Source organism: Salvelinus alpinus, chromosome 2 (genome assembly GCF_045679555.1).
Source record: "Salvelinus alpinus chromosome 2, SLU_Salpinus.1, whole genome shotgun sequence".
Classification (NCBI taxonomy): Eukaryota; Metazoa; Chordata; class Actinopteri; order Salmoniformes; family Salmonidae; genus Salvelinus; species Salvelinus alpinus.
Genome location: NC_092087.1, coordinates 107,524,417 through 107,548,638, shown reverse-complemented (window position 1 = coordinate 107,548,638; position 24,222 = coordinate 107,524,417). Strand labels below are relative to the sequence as shown.

Genomic DNA, 24,222 nt, shown 5'->3' with positions numbered 1-24,222 from the left:
CCACATCTTACATACATTTCCCCCTGGTGGCATTCAGACGTGTTAGTGTCCACATCTTACATACATTACCCCTGGTGGTATTCATACGTGTTAGTGTCCACATCTTACATACATTTCCCCCTGGTGGTATTCATACGTGTTAGTGTCCACATCTTACATACATTACCCCTGGTGGCATTCATACGTGTTAGTGTCCACATCTTACATACATTTCCCCCTGGTGGCATTCATACGTGTTAGTGTCCACATCTTACATACATTTCCCCCTGGTGGCATTCATACGTGTTAGTGTCCACATCTTACATACATTTCCCCCTGGTGGCATTCATACGTGTTAGTGTCCACATCTTACATACATTCCCCTTGGTGGCATTCGTACGTGTTAGTGTCCACATCTTACATACATTTCCCCCTGGTGGCATTCAGACGTGTTAGTGTCCACATCTTACATACATTACCCCTGGTGGTATTCATACGTGTTAGTGTCCACATCTTACATACATTTCCCCCTGGTGGTATTCATACGTGTTAGTGTCCACATCTTACATACATTACCCCTGGTGGCATTCATACGTGTTAGTGTCCACATCTTACATACATTTCCCCCTGGTGGCATTCATACGTGTTAGTGTCCACATCTTACATACATTTCCCCCTGGTGGCATTCGTACGTGTTAGTGTCCACATCTTACATACATTTCCCCCTGGTGGTATTCATACGTGTTAGTGTCCACATCTTACATACATTTCCCCCTGGTGGTATTCATACGTGTTAGTGTCCACATCTTACATACATTTCCCCCTGGTGGCATTCAGACGTGTTAGTGTCCACATCTTACATACATTTCCCCCTGGTGGCATTCATACGTGTTAGTGTCCACATCTTACATACATTTCCCTTGGTGGCATTCGTACGTGTTAGTGTCCACATCTTACATACATTTCCCCCTGGTGGCATTCAGACGTGTTAGTGTCCACATCTTACATACATTTCCCCCTGGTGGCATTCAGACGTGTTAGTGTCCACATCTTACATACATTTCCCCCTGGTGGTATTCATACGTGTTAGTGTCCACATCTTACATACATTACCCCTGGTGGTATTCATACGTGTTAGTGTCCACATCTTACATACATTTCCCCCTGGTGGCATTCATACGTGTTAGTGTCCACATCTTACATACATTTCCCCCTGGTGGCATTCAGACGTGTTAGTGTCCACATCTTACATACATTTCCCCCTGGTGGCATTCAGACGTGTTAGTGTCCACATCTTACATACATTTCCCCCTGGTGGTATTCATACGTGTTAGTGTCCACATCTTACATACATTTCCCCCTGGTGGTATTCATACGTGTTAGTGTCCACATCTTACATACATTTCCCCTGGTGGTATTCAGACGTGTTAGTGTCCACATCTTACATACATTTCCCCCTGGTGGTATTCATACGTGTTAGTGTCCACATCTTACATACATTTCCCCCTGGTGGTATTCATACGTGTTAGTGTCCACATCTTACATACATTTCCCCCTGGTGGTATTCATACGTGTTAGTGTCCACATCTTACATACATTTCACCCTGGTGGCATTCATACGTGTTAGTGTCCACATCTTACATACATTTCCCCCCTGGTGGCATTCAGACGTGTTAGTGTCCACATCTTACATACATTTCCCCCTGGTGGCAGTCATACGTGTTAGTGTCCACATCTTACATACATTTCCCCCTGGTGGCATTCATACGTGTTAGTGTCCACATCTTACATACATTTCCCTTGGTGGCATTCGTACGTGTTAGTGTCCACATCTTACATACATTTCCCCCTGGTGGTATTCATACGTGTTAGTGTCCACATCTTACATACATTTCCCCTGGTGGTATTCATACGTGTTAGTGTCCACATCTTACATACATTTCCCCTGGTGGTATTCAGACGTGTTAGTGTCCACATCTTACATACATTTCCCCCTGGTGGTATTCATACGTGTTAATGTCCACATCTTACATACATTTCCCCCTGGTGGTATTCATACGTGTTAGTGTCCACATCTTACATACATTTCACCCTGGTGGCATTCATACGTGTTAGTGTCCACATCTTACATACATTTCCCCCCTGGTGGCATTCAGACGTGTTAGTGTCCACATCTTACATACATTTCCCCCTGGTGGCAGTCATACGTGTTAGTGTCCACATCTTACATACATTTCCCTTGGTGGCATTCGTACGTGTTAGTGTCCACATCTTACATACATTTCCCCCTGGTGGCATTCAGACGTGTTAGTGTCCACATCTTACATACATTTCCCCCTGGTGGTATTCATACGTGTTAGTGTCCACATCTTACATACATTTCCCCCTGGTGGTATTCATACGTGTTAGTGTCCACATCTTACATACATTTCCCCTGGTGGTATTCAGACGTGTTAGTGTCCACATCTTACATACATTTCCCCCTGGTGGTATTCATACGTGTTAGTGTCCACATCTTGAAAGGGAACAACAGAGAATTTTACTCCACCAAGAGGAAAGACAGACAATCAAAAAGCCAAAGAGAAATATGCCGCTGAAATGTAACAAGAAGGCAGTACAAGTCCAAAGACAGATGTGAGACTTTAAAACAGGGTGTCCCAACTCTGTGGTCACTAAAGATCCCATGGCACTGATGAAGCCGGTCATCTGATTGGTCGAGGAGGCGGGCCTTCTGACTCTGTGGTCACTAAAGATCCCATGGCACTGATGAAGCCGGTCATCTGATTGGTCGAGGAGGCGGGCCTTCTGACTTTGTGGCTGTGGTCACTAAAGATCCCATGGCACTGATGGAGCCGGTCATCTGATTGGTCGAGGAGGCGGGCCTTCCGACTTTGTGGCTGTGGTAACTAAAGATCCCATGGCACTTATTGCAAGAATATGTAAGTGTGGTTAGGGAGCTGAGTTTCCCTGTACACTGTAAAGAGCTTTTGGGCGTCTAGAAAAGTGCATTGTAATTCCAATCAATTATTATGATTATTAAATGTTTTGCCATCTTCCACAGCTTGAAGATCATTCCTTTGTACAGAGACAGGAACTGATACATAATACCTAAAAGGTGGACTGCAAGGCGATAATAAGCAGCGTCCACGTTATCTGCTTTCCTGTTTTTCAGGTAAATATGAGGAAGTATATCAACTTACTGTCTAAGGTAAAAATCAAGACGTTAAATAAATAAATGACTATTAGAAGGTGCCAGAGTGACAAATAAAGTCAAAAGGTTGATGTTTTCATCTTAATATCAGACAAAAATCTGGCAATTTCAACAACAACAAAAATGTTTTGTGCACAATGCTGTGAAACTGTGCACATTTTAAATAAATATATATATTTTTTAAAACAATGCAAATATTAGAGTTAAACAACTTCTACTGCCTACTCATCCCGGATCCGGGAGCACCCCCCACAGTAAAAAAGCTGACTAGCATAGCCTAGCATAGCGTCACAAGTAAATACAAGCATCTAAATATCATTAAATCACAAGTCCAAGACACCAGATGAAAGATACAGATCTTGTGAATCCAGCCATCATTTCTGATTTTTTAAATGTTTTACAGGGAAGACACAATATGTAAATCTATTAGCTAACCACGATAGCAAAAGACACCACTTTTTTTCTCCACCATTTTTTTCCTGCATCAGTAGCTATCACTAATTCGACTAAATAAAGATATATATAGCCACTAACCAAGAAACAACTTCATAAGATGACAGTCTGATAACATATTTATGGTATAGCATATGTTTTTTTAGAAAAATGTGCATTTTTCAGGTATAAATCACAGTTCTACATTGCAGCTGCAATCTGAAATAGCGTTGGAAGCAGCCGGAATAATTACAGAGACCGACGTCAATTACCAAAATACTCATCCTAAAACATTTCTGAAAAATACACAGCATACAGCAATCGAAAGACACAGATCTTGTGAATCCAGACAATGTTTCAGATTTTCTAAGTGTTTTACAGCGAAAACACAATATATCGTTATATTAGCATACCACATGAGCTAACATCACCCAGCATTGAATCAAGCCAAAGGGTCGATAACGTTATCGCCACCAAAATATATTAATTTTTTCACTAACCTTCTCAGAATTCTTCAGATGACAGTCCTGTAACATCATATTACACAATGCATATAGAGTTTGTTCGAAAATGTGCATATTTAGCATCACAAATCGTGGTTATGCTATGTAATCAGTCAAAACATGGCATGCATTCTAGCCGGCGCCATCTTGGAAGGGGACCTAAATTTACGATTATTTATCGATTAGATTGACTAAAAAAATACAGGTTGGACAGCTAATGAAAGATGCATTGGTTATTAATGCAACCGCTGATTTCGATTTTTAAAATTTACGTTACTAGACATACATTGTGAGTTACAGCCAGACTAGTGCCGCAAAAAATGGATGACAACTGCGTTTACATTTTTCCACATAAATACGGAATAAAATCATAAATAACTCTTACTTTTGGACGAGCTTCCATCAGTATCTTGGGCAATGTGTCCTTTGTCCAAAAGAATCGTTGCTTTATTGTAAAACGACCTCCTCAACTTCAGATCTAGCAGCTAACGATAGCTACACGGCACACACATGCCCAAATCATCAAACGCAATACTAAGGAAATTCAGAAAAATAGCAATATACTCGCATAAACTGATATAAATCGGTTTCAAATAACTTCGTTATGATGTTTCTAACACCTGTATCGAATTAAATCACAGACGGATATATCTTTGATCAATAACGAGAGCTTTTGCGCATGCGATTCTGATGTCCTCCTTGCGTCCTGGCCAGCATCGAAAAGAAGGGTCATCTCACTCCAATCCCTTTTATAAACTCTGAGAAACAGTAGAGGGACCATTCCACTTCTCATTGGTTACCTAAATCATAGACTATTTTTCATAGCTTCGCATGTCCTGTCATGAGTTTCGCTGTAGAAAGAGTTCTGGTTCACCCACAGACATAATTCAAACGGTTTTAGAAACTAGAGATTGTTTTCTATCCAATAGTAATAATAATATGCATATTGTACGAGCAAGAATTGAGTACGAGGCAGTTTAATTTGGAGACGCAAAATGTCAAAGTTGAAACAGCACCCCCTGTATTCTCAAGAGGTTTTAACCTGTTTTGGGTTAGGACAAGTAACTGAGTAAGGGCCAACATCATGATGAGCTTGTTAACCTGTTTTGGGTTAGGACAAGTAACTGAGTAAGGGCCAACATCATGATGAGCTTGTTAACCTGTTTTGGGTTAGGACAAGTAACTGAGTAAGGGCCAACATCATGATGAGCTTGCAAACTGAGTAAGACATCCAATTACCATTTTGTATTTATAACGTTTGGTTTTATTATAGCTGATAAAGAATCACATCATTGATGGATCATTTATAACGGTTGGTTTTATTATAGATAATAAATAACCACATCATTGATGAAACACTAGATAAAATAAATGCATGTCTCTTGTCTGCCCCTGCAAGCCTGTCGGCAATCGCGTCATCACACACCCTCATCTGATTGGTTATTTCCCGAGAACAGTAAAGCGGTATTACTGTCATCACACGAGTAGGCAGGCCTTTAAACTTTGTGACTTTCATAGCCAATATGAAAAAATGAAAAAGAGAATGGACCCCTTTTACAAGTGATTATGTACGGACGACAGATTTTTACCTTCTCAGCTCAGGGATTTGATCCAGTAATCTTTTGGTTACTGGCCCAACGCTCTAACCACTAGGCTACCTGCCGCTCCAATACATGATAGGAGTACACACAAAAAAAATGTTGACCATTTAGATTAAAAAAATATATACATAACAATAAACAAATAAATCACATTATTTTGCATAATTTTCTCACTAATTATTAATTTACAAAGTTTACAGGGCAGGACTCTTATTCTGAACGATTCTAAAAATCCGCGACCCGGAAGTACTTAGTTCATTTTACCTGTTTCACGACAGTCTAGTCAGTCACCTCTGTGGCTTGCTTTCCAACATAGTCGAAACATTGGAGCTCTTTAGACGCTTTCGGTGTATATTTGCCTCTGTGTTTTAAACTTCTTTCGTGTAGCTAGTTGCCACATTTAAGTTAATATTTACGTTGTTAGTCAGGTAGCTAGCTAGCTGGCTTGCTAAGTTAGCTTAGCACCAGGCTACTCGTTAATGCTAACTAGCTAGCTAGCATCACCAACCATGAGCTCACTAAGCTACTCCCCTCTTGCTAAAGAAGAGGGGATCTGCTGGACGGAGAAAGAAGCTCTGGGGCTGAACATTGTCATGAAAGAAGAGGAGGAGGATATTACAGTAAAAGGGGAGGAAGAAGCTTTCAGAATGAAAGAGGAAGAGGGGATAGAGACTGTCACAGTGGAAGAAGAGGAGGTAGAAGTTTTCAGAATGAAAAAGGAGGAAGAGGAGGATGTTATAGTGAAAGAAGAGAAAGAACCCTTTGGAGTGGAAGAAGGTAAAGAGACTGTCACAGTGGAAGAAGAGGAAGTAGAAGTTTTCAGAATGAAAAAGGAGGAAGAGGAGGCCATAACATTGAAAGAAGAAGAGGAGGATGTTACAGTGAAAGAACCTTTTGGAGTGGAAGAGGAAGCTATCTTACGTAAAGAGGAGGAGGAAGACGTATTGGGAGATGAAGAGGAGGTGGAAGGAGAGGAAGAGGAGACTGAAGATCTGATTAACACCAGTGAGTACTGTACGCAGGGTCACAAACTGCAGTTGTTGAATTATTGTATCGTTTTAATATCTGGCTCTGGGCCTCGCCGTTGATTCTGGGAGAATATAACTAATAAATGTCCACTGAACTTAGTTCAACTGTCGTACCCCATCAGAACCTAAAATATAAGCTTGTTTTACTCCTTTGTTTGTGAACAATGTAATTGTAAATGAACACTATATCCTCAAAACATGGAGGTAGTTCCATTAGGCTGAACCTGAGACATTAGACTGTTATGAAAAGCATTATGATGTATTAAGAGAATTGGTCCATTTTTTAGAATGTTGAATATTGTTCAAATTCTAGACATTCAGTTGAAACAATCCCCATGTATTGTTAATGGTGCTCTGACATGGTTACCGTCCCTAAGTGCATTAGTGCATATGTGCATTAGGGATGTGACAAATGTACAATTTCTCTTAATGTTTAAACTGCCATTTTGTTTTTCATGTTTAAATGTTGTTGTTTTTTGGGGGGGGGGGGTTTATCATAAAAGGACCTGAATACACAATTCAGATGTGGTTCAGTCTACCACTGTCCTGGCTACCTACCGGTCCTCACTAGTTACCACAGCCAGTAAGTCTAAGTATCATAGTAAAATATGATTTTAAACCTAACCTTAACCACAGAAACTAACTTTATGACTATCCTTAAATTAAGACTAAAATTTTTTTGGGGCGGGTTTTCATTAGTTTGACTTTGTGGCTGTGGTAACTAGTGGAACTCCTACCAGGAACTCCTACCAGACATCCCCCCCCCCCCCCCCTTAACGCTGTCCCCCACCCACTCAGTAACGATGGTATTAATGCTGTCCCCCACCCACTCAGTAACGATGGTATTAACGCTGTCCCCCACTCAGTAACGATGGTATTAATGCTGTCCCCCACTCAGTAACGATGGTATTAATGCTGTCCCCCACCCACTCAGCAACGATGGTATTAATGCTGTCCCCCACCCACTCAGTAACGATGGTATTAACGCTGTCCCCCACTCAGTAACGATGGTATTAATGCTGTCCCCCACTCAGTAACGATGGTATTAATGCTGTCCCCCACCCACTCAGTAACGATGGTATTAATGCTGTCCCCCCACCCACTCAGTAACGATGGTATTAATGCTGTCCCCCCACCCACTCAGTAACGATGGTATTAATGCTGTCCCCCACCCACTCAGTAACGATGGTATTAATGCTGTCCCCCACCCACTCAGTAACGATGGTATTAATGCTGTCCCCCACCCACTCAGTAACGATGGTATTAATGCTGTCCACCACCCACTCAGTAACGATGGTATTAATGCTGTCCCCCACCCACTCAGTAACGATGGTATTAATGCTGTCCCCCCACCTACTCAGTAACGATGGTATTAATGCTGTCCCCCACTCAGTAACGATGGTATTAATGCTGTCCCCCACCCACTCAGTAACGATGGTATTAATGCTGTCCCCCACCCACTCAGTAACGATGGTATTAATGCTGTCCCCCCACCTACTCAGTAACGATGGTATTAATGCTGTCCCCCACTCAGTAACGATGGTATTAATGCTGTCCCCCACCCACTCAGTAACGATGGTATTAATGCTGTCCCCCACTCAGTAACGATGGTATTAACGCTGTCCCCCACTCAGTAACGATGGTAGTAATGCTGTCCCCCACCCACTCAGTAACGATGGTATTAATGCTGTCCCCCCACTCAGTAACGATGGTAGTAATGCTGTCCCCCACCCACTCAGTAACGATGGTATTAATGCTGTCCCCCACCCACTCAGTAACGATGGTATTAATGCTGTCCCCCCACTCAGTAACGATGGTATTAATGCTGTCCCCCACCCACTCAGTAACGATGGTATTAATGCTGTCCCCCCACCCACTCAGTAACGATGGTATTAATGCTGTCCCCCACCCACTCAGTAACGATGGTATTAATGCTGTCCCCCACCCACTCAGTAACGATGGTATTAACGCTGTCCCCCACTCAGTAACGATGGTATTAATGCTGTCCCCCACCCACTCAGTAACGATGGTATTAATGCTGTCCCCCACCCACTCAGTAACGATGGTATTAATGCTGTCCCCCACCCACTCAGTAACGATGGTATTAACGCTGTCCCCCACTCAGTAACGATGGTATTAATGCTGTCCCCCACCCACTCAGTAACGATGGTATTAATGCTGTCCCCCACCCACTCAGTAACGATGGTATTAATGCTGTCCTCCACCCACTCAGTAACGATGGTATTAATGCTGTCCCCCACCCACTCAGCAACGATGGTATTAATGCTGTCCCCCACCCACTCAGTAACGATGGTATTAATGCTGTCCCCCACTCAGTAACGATGGTATTAATGCTGTCCCCCCACCCACTCAGTAACGATGGTATTAATGCTGTCCCCCACCCACTCAGTAACGATGGTATTAATGCTGTCCCCCACCCACTCAGTAACGATGGTATTAATGCTGTCCCCCACTCAGTAACGATGGTATTAATGCTGTCCCCCACCCACTCAGTAACGATGGTATTAATGCTGTCCCCCACCCACTCAGTAACGATGGTATTAATGCTGTCCCCCCACCCACTCAGTAACGATGGTATTAATGCTGTCCCCCACCCACTCAGTAACGATGGTATTAATGCTGTCCCCCCACCCACTCAGTAACGATGGTATTAATGCTGTCCCCCCACCCACTCAGTAACGATGGTATTAATGCTGTCCCCCACCCACTCAGTAACGATGGTATTAATGCTGTCCCCCACCCACTCAGTAACGATGGTATTAATGCTGTCCCCCACCCACTCAGTAACGATGGTATTAATGCTGTCCCCCACCCACTCAGTAACGATGGTATTAATGCTGTCCCCCACCCACTCAGTAACGATGGTATTAATGCTGTCCCCCCACCTACTCAGTAACGATGGTATTAATGCTGTCCCCCACTCAGTAACGATGGTATTAATGCTGTCCCCCACCCACTCAGTAACGATGGTATTAATGCTGTCCCCCACCCACTCAGTAACGATGGTATTAATGCTGTCCCCCCACCTACTCAGTAACGATGGTATTAATGCTGTCCCCCACTCAGTAACGATGGTATTAATGCTGTCCCCCACCCACTCAGTAACGATGGTATTAATGCTGTCCCCCACTCAGTAACGATGGTATTAATGCTGTCCCCCCACCCACTCAGCAACGATGGTATTAATGCTGTCCCCCACTCAGTAACGATGGTATTAATGCTGTCCTCCACCCACTCAGTAACGATGGTATTAACGCTGTCCCCCACTCAGTAACGATGGTAGTAATGCTGTCCCCCACCCACTCAGTAACGATGGTATTAATGCTGTCCCCCCACTCAGTAACGATGGTAGTAATGCTGTCCCCCACCCACTCAGTAACGATGGTATTAATGCTGTCCCCCACCCACTCAGTAACGATGGTATTAATGCTGTCCCCCCACTCAGTAATGATGGTAGTAATGCTGTCCCCCACCCACTCAGTAACGATGGTATTAATGCTGTCCCCCACCCACTCAGTAACGATGGTATTAATGCTGTCCCCCCACCCACTCAGTAACGATGGTATTAATTCTGTCCCCCACCCACTCAGTAACGATGGTATTAATGCTGTCCCCCACCCACTCAGTAACAATGGTATTAACGCTGTCCCCCACTCAGTAACGATGGTATTAATGCTGTCCCCCACCCACTCAGTAACGATGGTATTAATGCTGTCCCCCACCCACTCAGTAACGATGGTATTAATGCTGTCCCCCACCCACTCAGTAACGATGGTATTAACGCTGTCCCCCACTCAGTAACGATGGTATTAATGCTGTCCCCCACCCACTCAGTAACGATGGTATTAATGCTGTCCCCCACCCACTCAGTAACGATGGTATTAATGCTGTCCTCCACCCACTCAGTAACGATGGTATTAATGCTGTCCCCCACCCACTCAGCAACGATGGTATTAATGCTGTCCCCCACCCACTCAGTAACGATGGTATTAATGCTGTCCCCCACTCAGTAACGATGGTATTAATGCTGTCCCCCCACCCACTCAGTAACGATGGTATTAATGCTGTCCCCCACCCACTCAGTAACGATGGTATTAATGCTGTCCCCCACCCACTCAGTAACGATGGTATTAATGCTGTCCCCCACTCAGTAACGATGGTATTAATGCTGTCCCCCACCCACTCAGTAACGATGGTATTAATGCTGTCCCCCACTCAGTAACGATGGTATTAATGCTGTCCCCCACTCAGTAACGATGGTATTAATGCTGTCCCCCACCCACTCAGTAACGATGGTATTAATGCTGTCCCCCCACCCACTCAGTAACGATGGTATTAATGCTGTCCCCCACTCAGTAACGATGGTATTAATGCTGTCCCCCCACCCACTCAGTAACGATGGTATTAATGCTGTCCCCCACCCAGTAACGATGGTATTAATGCTGTCCCCCCACCCACTCAGTAACGATGGTATTAATGCTGTCCCCCACCCACTCAGTAACGATGGTATTAATGCTGTCCCCCACCCACTCAGTAACGATGGTATTAATGCTGTCCCCCACCCACTCAGTAACGATGGTATTAATGCTGTCCCCCACCCACTCAGTAACGATGGTATTAATGCTGTCCCCCCACCCACTCAGTAACGATGGTATTAATGCTGTCCCCCACCCACTCAGTAACGATGGTATTAATGCTGTCCCCCACCCACTCAGCAACGATGGTATTAATGCTGTCCCCCACCCACTCAGTAACGATGGTATTAATGCTGTCCCCCACCCACTCAGCAACGATGGTATTAATGCTGTCCCCCCACCCACTCAGTAACGATGGTATTAATGCTGTCCCCCCACCCACTCAGTAACGATGGTATTAATGCTGTCCCTCCACCCACTCAGTAACGATGGTATTAATGCTGTCCCCCACTCAGTAACGATGGTATTAATGCTGTCCCCCACCCACTCAGTAACGATGGTATTAATGCTGTCCCCCACCCACTCAGTAACGATGGTATTAATGCTGTCCTCCACCCACTCAGTAACGATGGTATTAATGCTGTCCTCCACCCACTCAGTAACGATGGTATTAATGCTGTCCCCCACCCACTCAGTAACGATGGTATTAATGCTGTCCCCCCACCCACTCAGTAACGATGGTATTAATGCTGTCCCCCCACCCACTCAGTAACGATGGTATTAATGCTGTCCCCCCCCCACCCAGTAACGATGGTATTAATGCTGTCCCCCCACCCACTCAGCAACGATGGTATTAATGCTGTCCCCCACCCACTCAGTAACGATGGTATTAATGCTGTCCCCCCCCACTCAGTAACGATGGTATTAATGCTGTCCCCCCCCCACTCAGTAACGATGGTATTAATGCTGTCCCCCCACCCACTCAGTAACGATGGTATTAATGCTGTCCCCCACCCACTCAGTAACGATGGTATTAATGCTGTCCCCCACCCACTCAGTAACGATGGTATTAATGCTGTCCCCCCCACCCACTCAGTAACGATGGTATTAATGCTGTCCCCCACCCACTCAGTAACGATGGTATTAATGCTGTCCCCCCACCCACTCAGTAACGATGGTATTAATGCTGTCCCCCACCCACTCAGTAACGATGGTATTAATGCTGTCCCCCCACCCACTCAGTAACGATGGTATTAATGCTGTCCCCCACCCACTCAGTAACGATGGTATTAATGCTGCCACCCACTCAGTAACGATGGTATTAATGCTGTCCCCCCACCCACTCAGTAACGATGGTATTAATGTTGTCCCCCACCCACTCAGCAACGATGGTATTAATGCTGTCCCCCCACCCACTCAGTAACGATGGTATTAATGCTGTCCCCCACCCACTCAGTAACGATGGTATTAATGCTGTCCCCCCACCCACTCAGTAACAATGGTATTAATGCTGTCCCCCACCCACTCAGTAACGATGGTATTAATGCTGTCCCCCCACCCACTCAGTAACGATGGTATTAATGCTGTCCCCCACCCACTCAGTAACGATGGTATTAATGCTGTCCCCCACTCAGTAACGATGGTATTAATGCTGTCCCCCCACCCACTCAGTAACGATGGTATTAATGCTGTCCCCCCACCCACTCAGTAACGATGGTATTAATGCTGTCCCCCCACCCACTCAGTAACGATGGTATTAATGCTGTCCCCCACCCACTCAGTAACGATGGTATTAATGCTGTCCCCCCACCCACTCAGTAACGATGGTATTAATGCTGTCCCCCACCCACTCAGTAACGATGGTATTAATGCTGTCCACCCACTCAGTAACGATGGTATTGATGCTGTCCCCCACCCACTCAGTAACGATAGTATTAATGCTGTCCCCCCACCCACTCAGTAACGATGGTAGTAAGGCTGTCCCCCCACCCACTCAGTAACGATGGTATTAATGCTGTCCCCCCACCCACTCAGTAACGATGGTATTAATGCTGTCCCCCACCCACTCAGTAACGATGGTATTAATGCTGTCCCCCACCCACTCAGTAACGATGGTATTAATGCTGTCCCCCACTCAGTAACGATGGTATTACTGCTGTCCACCACCCACTCAGTAACGATGGTATTAATGCTGTCCCCCACCCACTCAGTAACGATGGTATTACTGCTGTCCCCCACTCAGTAACGATGGTATTACTGCTGTCCCCCCACCCACTCAGCAACGATGGTATTAATGCTGTCCCCCACCCACTCAGTAACGATGGTATTACTGCTGCCCCCCACTCAGTAACGATGGTATTAATGCTGTCCCCCACCCACTCAGTAACGATGGTATTAATGCTGTCCCCCACCCACTCAGTAACGATGGTATTACTGCTGTCCCCCACTCAGTAACGATGGTATTACTGCTGTCCCCCCACCCACTCAGCAACGATGGTATTAATACTGTCCCCCCACCCACTCAGTAACGATGGTATTACTGCTGTTTCAGGTTCTCTGTTGTGTGTCTCCTCCATGTTCTCTGTTGTCTCTCCTCCATGTTCTCTGTTGTGTGTGTCTCCTCCATGTTCTCTGTTGTGTGTCTCTCCTCCATGTTCTCTGTTGTGTGCATTTCCACATTTTGTTACATTACAGCCTTATTCTAAAATGGATTAAATCGTTTTTTCCAACTCATCAATCTACACAATGCCCCATAATGACAAATCAAAAACAGGTTGTTTATAATTTTTTGTTAATTATAAAAATATAAATAAACTGAAATATGACATTTACATAAGTATTCAGTACTTTGTTGAAGCACCTTTGGCAGCGATTACAGCCTCAAGTCTTTTTGGGTATGACGCTACAAGCTTGGCACACCTGTATTTGGGGAGTTTCTCCCATTCTTCTCTGCATATCCTCTCAAGCTCTGTCAGGTTGGATGGGGAGCGTTGCTGCACAGCTATTTCCAGGTCTCTCCAGAGATGTTCGATCAGGTTCAAGTCCGGGCTCTTGCTGGACCACTCAAGGACATTCCGAGACTTGTTCTGAAGCCACTCCTGCGTTGTCTTGGCTGTGTGCTTACGGTCGTTGTCCTGTTGGAAGATGAGGACCCCAGTCTGAGGTCCTGAGCACTCTGGATCAGGCTTTCATCAAGGATCTCTCTGAACTTTGCTCCATTCATCTTTCCCTCGATCCTGACTAGTCTCCCAGGCCCTGCCGCTGAACGACATCCCCACAGTATGATGCTGTCACCACCATGCTTCACCGTAGGGCTAGTGCTAGATTTCCTCCAGATTTGACATTCAGGCCAAATAGTTAAGTTTTGGTTTCATCAGACCAGATAATCTTGTTTCTCATGGTCGGACAGTCCTTTAGGTGCCCTTTGGCAAACTCCAAGCAGGCTGTCATGTGCCTTTTACTGAGGAGTGGCTTCCGTCTGGCCACTCTACCATAAAGGCCTGATTGGTGGAGGGCTGCAGAGATGGTTGTCCTTCTGGAAGATTCTATATAAACAGGTGTGTGCCTTTCCAAATGATGTCCAATCAATTGAATTTACCGCAGGTGGAGTCCAATCAACTTGTAGAAACATCTCTAGGATGATCAATGGAAATGGGATGTAACTGAACTCAATTTTAAGTCTCATAGCAAAGGGTCTGAATACTTATGTAAATAAGGTATTTCTGTTTTTAAAAAACTTTGTCATTATGGGGTATTGTGATGTCATTATGGGGTATTGTGTGTAGATTGTTGAGGAACATGTTTTATTTAATCCATTTTAGAATAAGGCTGTAGCGTAACTTAATGTGGACAAAGTCAAGGGATCTGAATACTTTCCGAAGCCATTGTTGACTATGTTAGAGCTTCAATCTGACCTTGTTACCTAACAGAACGCCCTGGTTGGTTTAAAACTATGTTAGAGCTTCAACCTGACCTTGTTACCTAACAGAACGCCCTGGTTGGTTTAAAACTATGTTAGAGCTTCAATCTGACCTTGTTACCTAACAGAACGCCCTGGTTGGTTTAAAACTATGTTAGAGCTTCAACCTGACCTTGTTACCTAACAGAACGCCCTGGTTGGTTTAAAACTATGTTAGAGCTTCAATCTGACCTTGTTACCTAACAGAACCCCCTGGTTGGTTTAAATCGTGTACTGTAATTTATCTAGTCTGGATTAAACCTCATAGGAAGACAGTTTAATCATGTGGAGGTTTCATTCAGGAATATTTGTTTAACAAAATAATCTGTTTTATCTTTGGCAGGAGAGAAACCAGACTCTCACTCTGACAGCGGGAAGAGTCCTTCAGAGAATCCAGACCCAGATATTCCCAAACCAGCGACAAGACACAACTGCTCCCAGTGTGGAAAGAGTTTTAAGTGGTTATGTAAGCTCAAAGAGCATGTGAGAACACACACAGGAGAAAAGCTCTTCCAATGCTCCCATTGTGAAAAGAGATTTAACCAGTCATCACTTCTGAAAGAGCATGAGAAAATACACACAGGAGAGAAGCCTTTCCAATGTTCTCAGTGTGGAAAGGGTTTTACATGGTTAAGGCACCTGAAAGAGCATGAGAGGATACACACAGGAGAGAAGCCTTTCCATTGCTCCCAGTGTGGAAAGCGTTATACCCGATTAGCACACCTAAAAATACATGAGAGAATACACTCTGGAGTAAAGGCTTACCTCTGTTCCCAGTGTGGAAAGAATTTTAGGTGGTTAGAGAACCTGAAGCAGCATGAAAGGACACACACGGGGGAGAAGCCTTACCATTGTTCTCAGTGTGGAAAGGATTTTACCACATTAGGGAACGTAAAAGAGCATAAGAAGAAACACACAGGAGAAAAACCTTTACAATGTTCCCAGTGTGGAAAGATATTTACACATTTAGGAAATCTAAAAAGGCATGAAGGAATACACACAGGAGAAAAACTCTACCACTGCTCTCAGTGTGAAAAGAGTTTTACCCAGTTAGGGTATTTGAAAAAACATGAGAAAATACACTCTGAAGAGAAGCCTTATCCCTGTTCCCACTGTGGAAAGAGTTTTAGGTGGTTAGGGGACCTGAAAGAGCACGAGAGGACGCACACAGGGGAGAAACCTTACCATTGCTCCTTGTGCGGAAAGGATTTTACTAAGTTAGGGAATCTAAAAGAGCATAAGAAGAAACACACAGGAGAAAAGCCCTACCAATGCTCCCTGTGTGAAAAGACTTTTACGCAGTTAGGGGGCCTGAAATATCACGAGGGCACACACACAGAAAAAAAGACCTACCACTGCTCTCAGTGTCAAAAGACATTTACCCGATTAGGGAACCTGAAAAAGCATGAGAGAATACACACACTCAGGTGAGGATAAGACCGTCCACTGCTCCCAGTGTAGAAAGAGTTTAGGTCAGTTAGGGAACCTGAAAGAGCATGAAACACACATACAGCAGAGAAGCCTTACTGCTGCTCTAATTACGGAAATACATTTTCCAGGTCAGAGGGCCTGAAATCACATGACAGAATAGTGTTCTGAAATGTGTGTTTTGTTTATACTGAAATCATGTTTATATGAAGTCATGTTTTGATTATGACATGTTTTGATTCTGATTCTGATTGATGGAACCCTTAGATGTTCATAATTGTATTCCAATTGTTCATTATATATTTTGGGGCTCCCGAGTGGTGCATTGGTCTGAGGCACTACATCTCAGTGCTTGAGGCGTGCACTACAGACCCTGGTTCGATTCCAGGCTGTATCACAACCGGCCGTGATTGGGAGTCCCATAGGGCGGCGCAAAATTGGCCCAGCAGCGTTCGGGTTAGGGTTTGGACGGGGTAGGCCGTCATTGTGAATAAGAATTCGTTCTTACCTGACTTGTCTAGTTAATGGTTAATTATTTTTTATTATAAGATGTTCATTAATACGATTTGGATATTTTCAAAATGTAAATTATAAATGGATGAATAGAATGATATTTTAAATATACTTTTTTTTATTCTAACCTTAACCTCTCATGAGTGTGGCCGAGTCATCTGACCGTGCCACCGATTCTAATCCAAGTGCCAAAGAACTATACCCAGTACCACAACATTTTAGCCAAAAACCTGGTTGCCTCTGTCAGGAGGCTGACACTTGAGGCCACTGTGTTCTTGGGAACCTTCAATGCTGCAGACATTTTTTAGTACCCTTCGCAGATCTGTGCCTTCGACACAATCCTGTCTCGGAGCTCTTCGAACAATTCTTTCGGCTTCATGGCTTGGTTTTTTGCTCTGACATGCACTGTCAACCTTTATAGATAGGTGTGTGCCTTTCCAAATCATGTTCATTCAATTGAATTTACCACAGGTGGAGTCCAATCAAGTTGTAGAAACATCTCAAGGATGATCAATGGAAACAGGATGCACCAGCGCACAATTTCGAGTCTCATAGCAAAAGGGTCTGAATACTTATTACTTATGTAAATAAGGTATTTCTGTTTTTTTTATTTGTAATAAATTTGCAAAAATGTAAAACCTGTTTTCTCTTTGTCATTGAGGTATTGTGTGTAGATTAGTAAAAAAAATAAGTGTTTAATCCATTTTAGAATAAAGGCTGTAACGTAACAAAATGTGGAAAAAGGTGAAGGGGTCTGAATACTTTCCGAATGCACTGTAGATGGTGATGCTAGGAGTTCTGGATAATGTTTGTGGGTGAAGGATGGGTAGCCTACTTCCAGTCCTTCTTGACTTGTAGCTACCCTAGCTAGCTGTATTATTTTGGTCTGGCTTTTTGAGAGGTTTTGGAGATTAACTGATTAGTCTTGAGTCAACCGTGTGTTAAATTTACTGCAGGAAGACATTGATCTGTTTGCTGTTACCTTCTGGACAGCAGATCATTAGTATAGCAAGTAGACAAGGTTATGTAACCTTATTTAGTCCTACCTGCTATGGTGGGTTTTAAATGAATTGGTACTCACACATTTGTTGTTGAGGTAGAGTCAGTGATGGAAAAAGTACCCAATTGTCATACTTAAGTAAAAGTATAGATACCTTAATAGAAAGTTACTCAAGTAAAAGTCAGCCAGTGAAAAACGAATTGAGTGAAAGTCTAAAAGTATTTTGGTTTTAAATATACTTAAGTATCAAAAGTATAAATAATTTCAAATTCCTTCTATTAAGCAAACCAGATGGCACCATTTTCTTTATTTTTTAAAAATGTATGGATAGCCAGGGGCACACTTAGACATCATTTACAAGATAAACATTTGTGTTTAGTGAGTCCGCCAGATCAGAGGCAGAAGGGATGACAATATATTGTCTTGATAAATGCATGATTTGGACCATTTTCCTGTCCTGCTAAGCATTAAAAATGTAATGAATACTTTTGGGTGTCAGGTAAAATGTATGGAGTAAAAATAACATAATTTTCTTTAGGAATGTAGTGAAGTAAAAGTAAAAGTTGTCAAATATATAAATAGTAAAGTACAGATACCCCAAAACACTACTTAAGTAGTACTTTAAAGTATTTTTCCTTAAGTACTTTACGCCACTGGAGCTCTCTGGTAGTCATAATAGAATATGGAGCTCTCTGATAATAGAATATGGAGCTCTCTGATAATAGAATATGGAGCTCCATATTCTATTATGACTATCAGAGAGCTCCATATTCTATTATCAGAGAGCTCCATATGACTACCAGAGAGCTCCATATTCTATTATGACTACCAGAGAGCTCCATATTCTATTATCAGAGAGCTCCATATTCTATTATCAGAGAGCTCCATATTCTATTATCAGAGAGCTCCATATTCTAATATGACTACCAGAGTGCTCCATATTCTATTATGACTACCAGAGAGCTCCATATTCTATTATCAGAGAGCTCCATATTCTATTATGACTATCAGAGAGCCCATATTCTATTATGACTACCAGAGTGCTCCATATTCTATTATGACTATCACAGAGCTCCATATTCTATTATGACTACCAGAGAGCTCCATGTTCTATTATGACTACCAGAGAGCTCCATATTATGACTATCAGAGAGCTCCATATTCTATTCTCAGAGAGCTCCATATTCTATTATGACTACCAGAGAGCTCCATATTCTATTATGACTACCAGAGAGCTCCATATTCTATTATCAGAGAGCTCCATATTCTATTATGACTACCAGAGAGCTCCATATTCTATTATGACTACCAGAGAGCTCCATATTCTATTATGACTACCAGAGAGCTCCATATTCTATTATGACTACCAAAGAGCTCCATATTCTATTATGACTACCAGAGAGCTCCATATTCTATTATGACTATCACAGAGCTCCATATTCTATTATGACTACCAGAGAGCTCCATATTCTATTATGACTACCAGAGAGCTCCATATTCTATTATGACTACCAGAGAGCTCCATATTATGACTATCAGAGAGCTCCATATTCTATTCTCAGAGAGCTCCATATTCTATTATGACTACCAGAGAGCTCCATATTCTATTATGACTATCAGAGAGCTCCATATTCTATTATCAGAGAGCTCCATATTCTATTATGACTACCAGAGAGCTCCATATTCTATTATGACTACCAGAGAGCTCCATATTCTATTATGACTACCAGAGAGCTCCATATTCTATTATGACTACCAAAGAGCTCCATATTCTATTATGACTATCACAGAGCTCCATATTCTATTATGACTACCAGAGAGCTCCATATTCTATTATGACTACCAGAGAGCTCCATATTCTATTATGACTACCAAAGAGCTCCATATTCTATTATGACTACCAGAGAGCTCCATATTCTATTATGACTATCAGAAAGCTCCATATTCTATTATCAGAGAGCTCCATATTCTATTATGACTATCAGAAAGCTCCATATTCTATTATCAGAGAGCTCCATATTCTATTATGACTCCCAGAGAGCTACATATTCTATTATAACTATCAGAAAGCTCCATATTCTATTATCAGAGAGCTCCATATTCTATTATGACTACCAGAGAGCTCCATATTCTATTATGACTATCAGAAAGCTCCATATTCTATTATCAGAGAGCTCCATATTCTATTATGACTACCAGAGAGCTCCATATTCTATTATGACTATCAGAAAGCTCCATATTCTATTATCAGAGAGCTCCATATTCTATTATGACTACCAGAGAGCTCCATATTCTATTATGACTATCACAGAGCTCCATATTCTATTATGACTATCAGAGAGCTCCATATTCTATTATGACTATCAGAGCTCCATATTCTATTATGACTATCAGAGAGCCCCATATTCTATTATGACTATCACAGAGCTCCATATTCTATTATGACTATCAGAGAGCTCCATATTCTATTATGACTATCAGAGAGCTCCATATTCTATTATGACTATCAGAGCTCCATATTCTATTATGACTATCAGAGAGCTCCATATTCTATTATGACTATCACAGAGCTCCATATTCTATTATGACTATCAGAGCTCCATATTCTATTATGACTATCAGAGCTCCATATTCTATTATGACTATCACAGAGCTCCATATTCTATTATGACTATCACAGAGCTCCATATTCTATTATGACTATCAGAGCTCCATATTCTATTATGACTATCACAGAGCTCCATATTCTATTATGACTATCAGAGCTCCATATTCTATTATGACTATCAGAGCTCCATATTCTATTATGACTATCAGAGAGCTCCATATTCTATTATGACTATCAGAGCTCCATATTCTATTATGACTATCAGAGAGCTCCATATTCTATTATGACTATCAGAGCTCCATATTCTATTATGACTACCAGAGAGCTCCATATTCTATTATGACTATCAGAGAGCTCCATATTCTATTATGACTATCAGAGCTCCATATTCTATTATGACTACCAGAGAGCTCCATATTCTATTATGACTACCAGAGCTCCATATTCTATTATGACTACCAGAGAGCTCCATATTCTATTATGACTATCAGAGCTCCATATTCTATTATGACTACCAGAGAGCTCCATATTCTATTATGACTACCAGAGAGCTCCATATTCTATTATGACTATCAGAGAGCTCCATATTCTATTATGACTATCAGAGCTCCATATTCTATTATGACTACCAGAGAGCTCCATATTCTATTATGACTACCAGAGAGCTCCATATTCTATTATGACTATCAGAGAGCTCCATATTCTATTATGACTATCAGAGCTCCATATTCTATTATGACTACCAGAGAGCTCCATATTCTATTATGACTACCAGAGAGCTCCATATTCTATTATGACTATCAGAGAGCTCCATATTCTATTATGTACTCCAGCACCCCCGCCCCCCTCTAATTCTCTCTCTCGCCTTTAGGCTGGGTTTCTGTATAGCACTTTGTGACATCGACTGATGTAAAAAGGGCTTTATAAATCAATTTGATTGATATAAAGTTTGTTTGAAATTCGCACTAAAAATCAGAACTAATCAACAAATGTTTTTCTTTGTAAAAGTGTTAATATAATTTTATTTAATAGAAAAAAAATAAACATTCCCCCAACTTCGTTTACCCACTCCAGACAGCGGATGGCGATGTGTGTCTTTCAGGCGATGCTGCTAGTGTGACGTATAATCTAGTGGACGGAACGCTTCTTCAACAACTGCAGCCTCCTCGGTAGCTCGCTAGCCAACAAAGTCGAAACAAAAACTCTTTAGACAATTTCGTGGTTTATTTGCGACTATGTTTTAAACGCACTTCTGTGGAAACAACTAGTTACCCCATTTAATGTAATATTGACGTTGTTGTCAGTCAGCTGGCTGGTTTAGTTAGCACTAGTTTAGCTAGCATCCCCGACCATGAGTTTACAAAGCTACTCTCTTCTTGCTAAAGAAGACGTTTGGTGGACGGAGAACGGAACTATCGTGAAAGATGAGGAGGCTGTTACCGTAAAAAAAGAAGTAAAGGGCGAGGCTGTTACGGTGAAAGATGAGGAAGACGCGTTCAAAGTGAAAGAGGAGGCTGTTTCAGTGAAAGAAGAGGACGAGGAGGTTACTGTTACATTGAAAGAAGAGGACGAGGAGGTTACTGTCACAGTGAAAGAAGAGGATTACGATTTTGGAGTGGAGGAGGAAGATAAGGAGATTACTGTCACATTGGAGGAGGAAGAAGAGAAGACTGGAGATCTGATTAACTCCAGTGAGTACTATCTTAAACAGGGACACAAACTCTGCAGTTGTTGAACTAATGTGTGATTTTTAAAAGGGCACTACACTTGGATATGTTTTTCTGTACTGTAGGAATTGATAAAGACGTCCTCCGTTGACTTTTGAACTTTTCCTGTTGGTAAAGCGATATATAAATACACTAAAGAACAACAGAGTGTTTTTTTTTTAAAGACACAACTGCAAACTTCAAGGAGTTTGATGGGAAGACACGATGTCACCAGCTAGAACTCCAGGCAGCGTTCTGCGTTCTCCCTACAGATTTCAGCCGTTAGCTTAGCCCGGCGACTGGCTCATATGAACTACAATCAAGAAGCGTGTGTTACAACCTGGTCTCAGAAGGGGAAGGGTTAGCTAACATGCTAAGTAGTTGCAAACTAGCTAAAAAAAAAAAGTAGTAAGTAGTTCAAACGTAGCTAATTAGCTAACAATGCTAAAGTTATCCATGTTGAGAGTCGAACTCGTAACCATTGGGTTGCGAGACGTTCGTGTTATATGCTCACTCACCCATACCAGTCAACCACCATACCTCCAATTTTGCCTTAAGTAGCCATCTGTCTTATGTAACCATACCAAACATATCATACTAATTTCAGTGTCCTGGATGTACATGTACTATGTTACGTCTAGTCTATGAGACCAGGCGGTGTATGTTTAGAAAGTTAATCATTGCTGGCGATTAAGGCTTTCGAAACAGCGAGAAATACTTACTGTAGCAGTTACAGATCCATACAGATATGGAGCCTCCATCCTACTAAACTACACTGTAGCAGTTACAGATCCATACAGCTATGGAGCCTCCATCCTACTAAACTACACTGTAGCAGTTACAGATCCATACAGCTATGGAGCCTCCATCCTACTAAACTACACTGTAGCAGATCCATACAGCTATGGAGCCTCCATCCTACTAAACTACACTGTAGCAGATCCATACAGCTATGGAGCCTCCATCCTACTAAACTACACTGTAGCAGTTACAGATCCATACAGCTATGGAGCCTCCATCCTACTAAACTACACTGTAGCAGTTACAGATCCATACAGCTATGGAGCCTCCATCCTACTAAACTACACTGTAGCAGTTACAGATCCATACAGCTATGGAGCCTCCATCCTACTAAACTACACTGTAGCAGTTACAGATCCATACAGCTATGGAGCCTCCATCCTACTAAACTACACTGTAGCAGTTACAGATCCATACAGCTATGGAGCCTCCATCCTACTAAACTACACTGTAGCAGTTACAGACCCATACAGCTATGGAGCCTCCATCCTACTAAACTACACTGTAGCAGTTACAGATCCATACAGCTATGGAGCCTCCATCCTACTAAACTACACTGTAGCAGTTACAGACCCATACAGCTATGGAGCCTCCATCCTACTAAACAACAATGTAGCAGTAACAGATCCATACAGCTATGGAGCCTCCATCCTACTAAACTACACTGTAGCAGTTACAGATCCATACAGCTATGGAGCCTCCATCCTACTAAACTACACTGTAGCAGTTACAGATCCAAACAGCTATGGAGCCTCCATCCTACTAAACTACACTGTAGCAGTTACAGATCCATACAGCTATGGAGCCTCCATCCTACTAAACTACACTGTAGCAGTTACAGATCCATACAGCTATGGAGCCTCCATCCTACTAAACTACACTGTAGCAGTTACAGACCCATACAGCTATGGAGCCTCCATCCTACTAAACTAGTCTTCGCTAAACCTCCTGAGTTAGACTTAGGCAGGTGGTCGCCTCTTGTCTTCCATTGGGGTTCTGTAAACACTGTAACATGGCC

General features: G+C 42.6%; 1 protein-coding gene across 1 annotated transcript; it reads left to right on the top strand.

Annotated features, from left to right (window-relative positions):
• Positions 1–5,988: 5,988 nt before the first annotated feature.
• LOC139548360 (zinc finger protein 883-like) lies at positions 5,989–17,727 on the top strand. Its single transcript, XM_071357999.1, has 2 exons — positions 5,989–6,731; positions 15,492–17,727. Exons 1-2 carry the CDS (start codon positions 6,236–6,238, stop codon positions 16,577–16,579), a joined length of 1,584 nt encoding a protein of 527 aa, XP_071214100.1. The 5' UTR covers positions 5,989–6,235; the 3' UTR covers positions 16,580–17,727.
• The last annotated feature ends 6,495 nt before the right edge of the window (positions 17,728–24,222 follow it).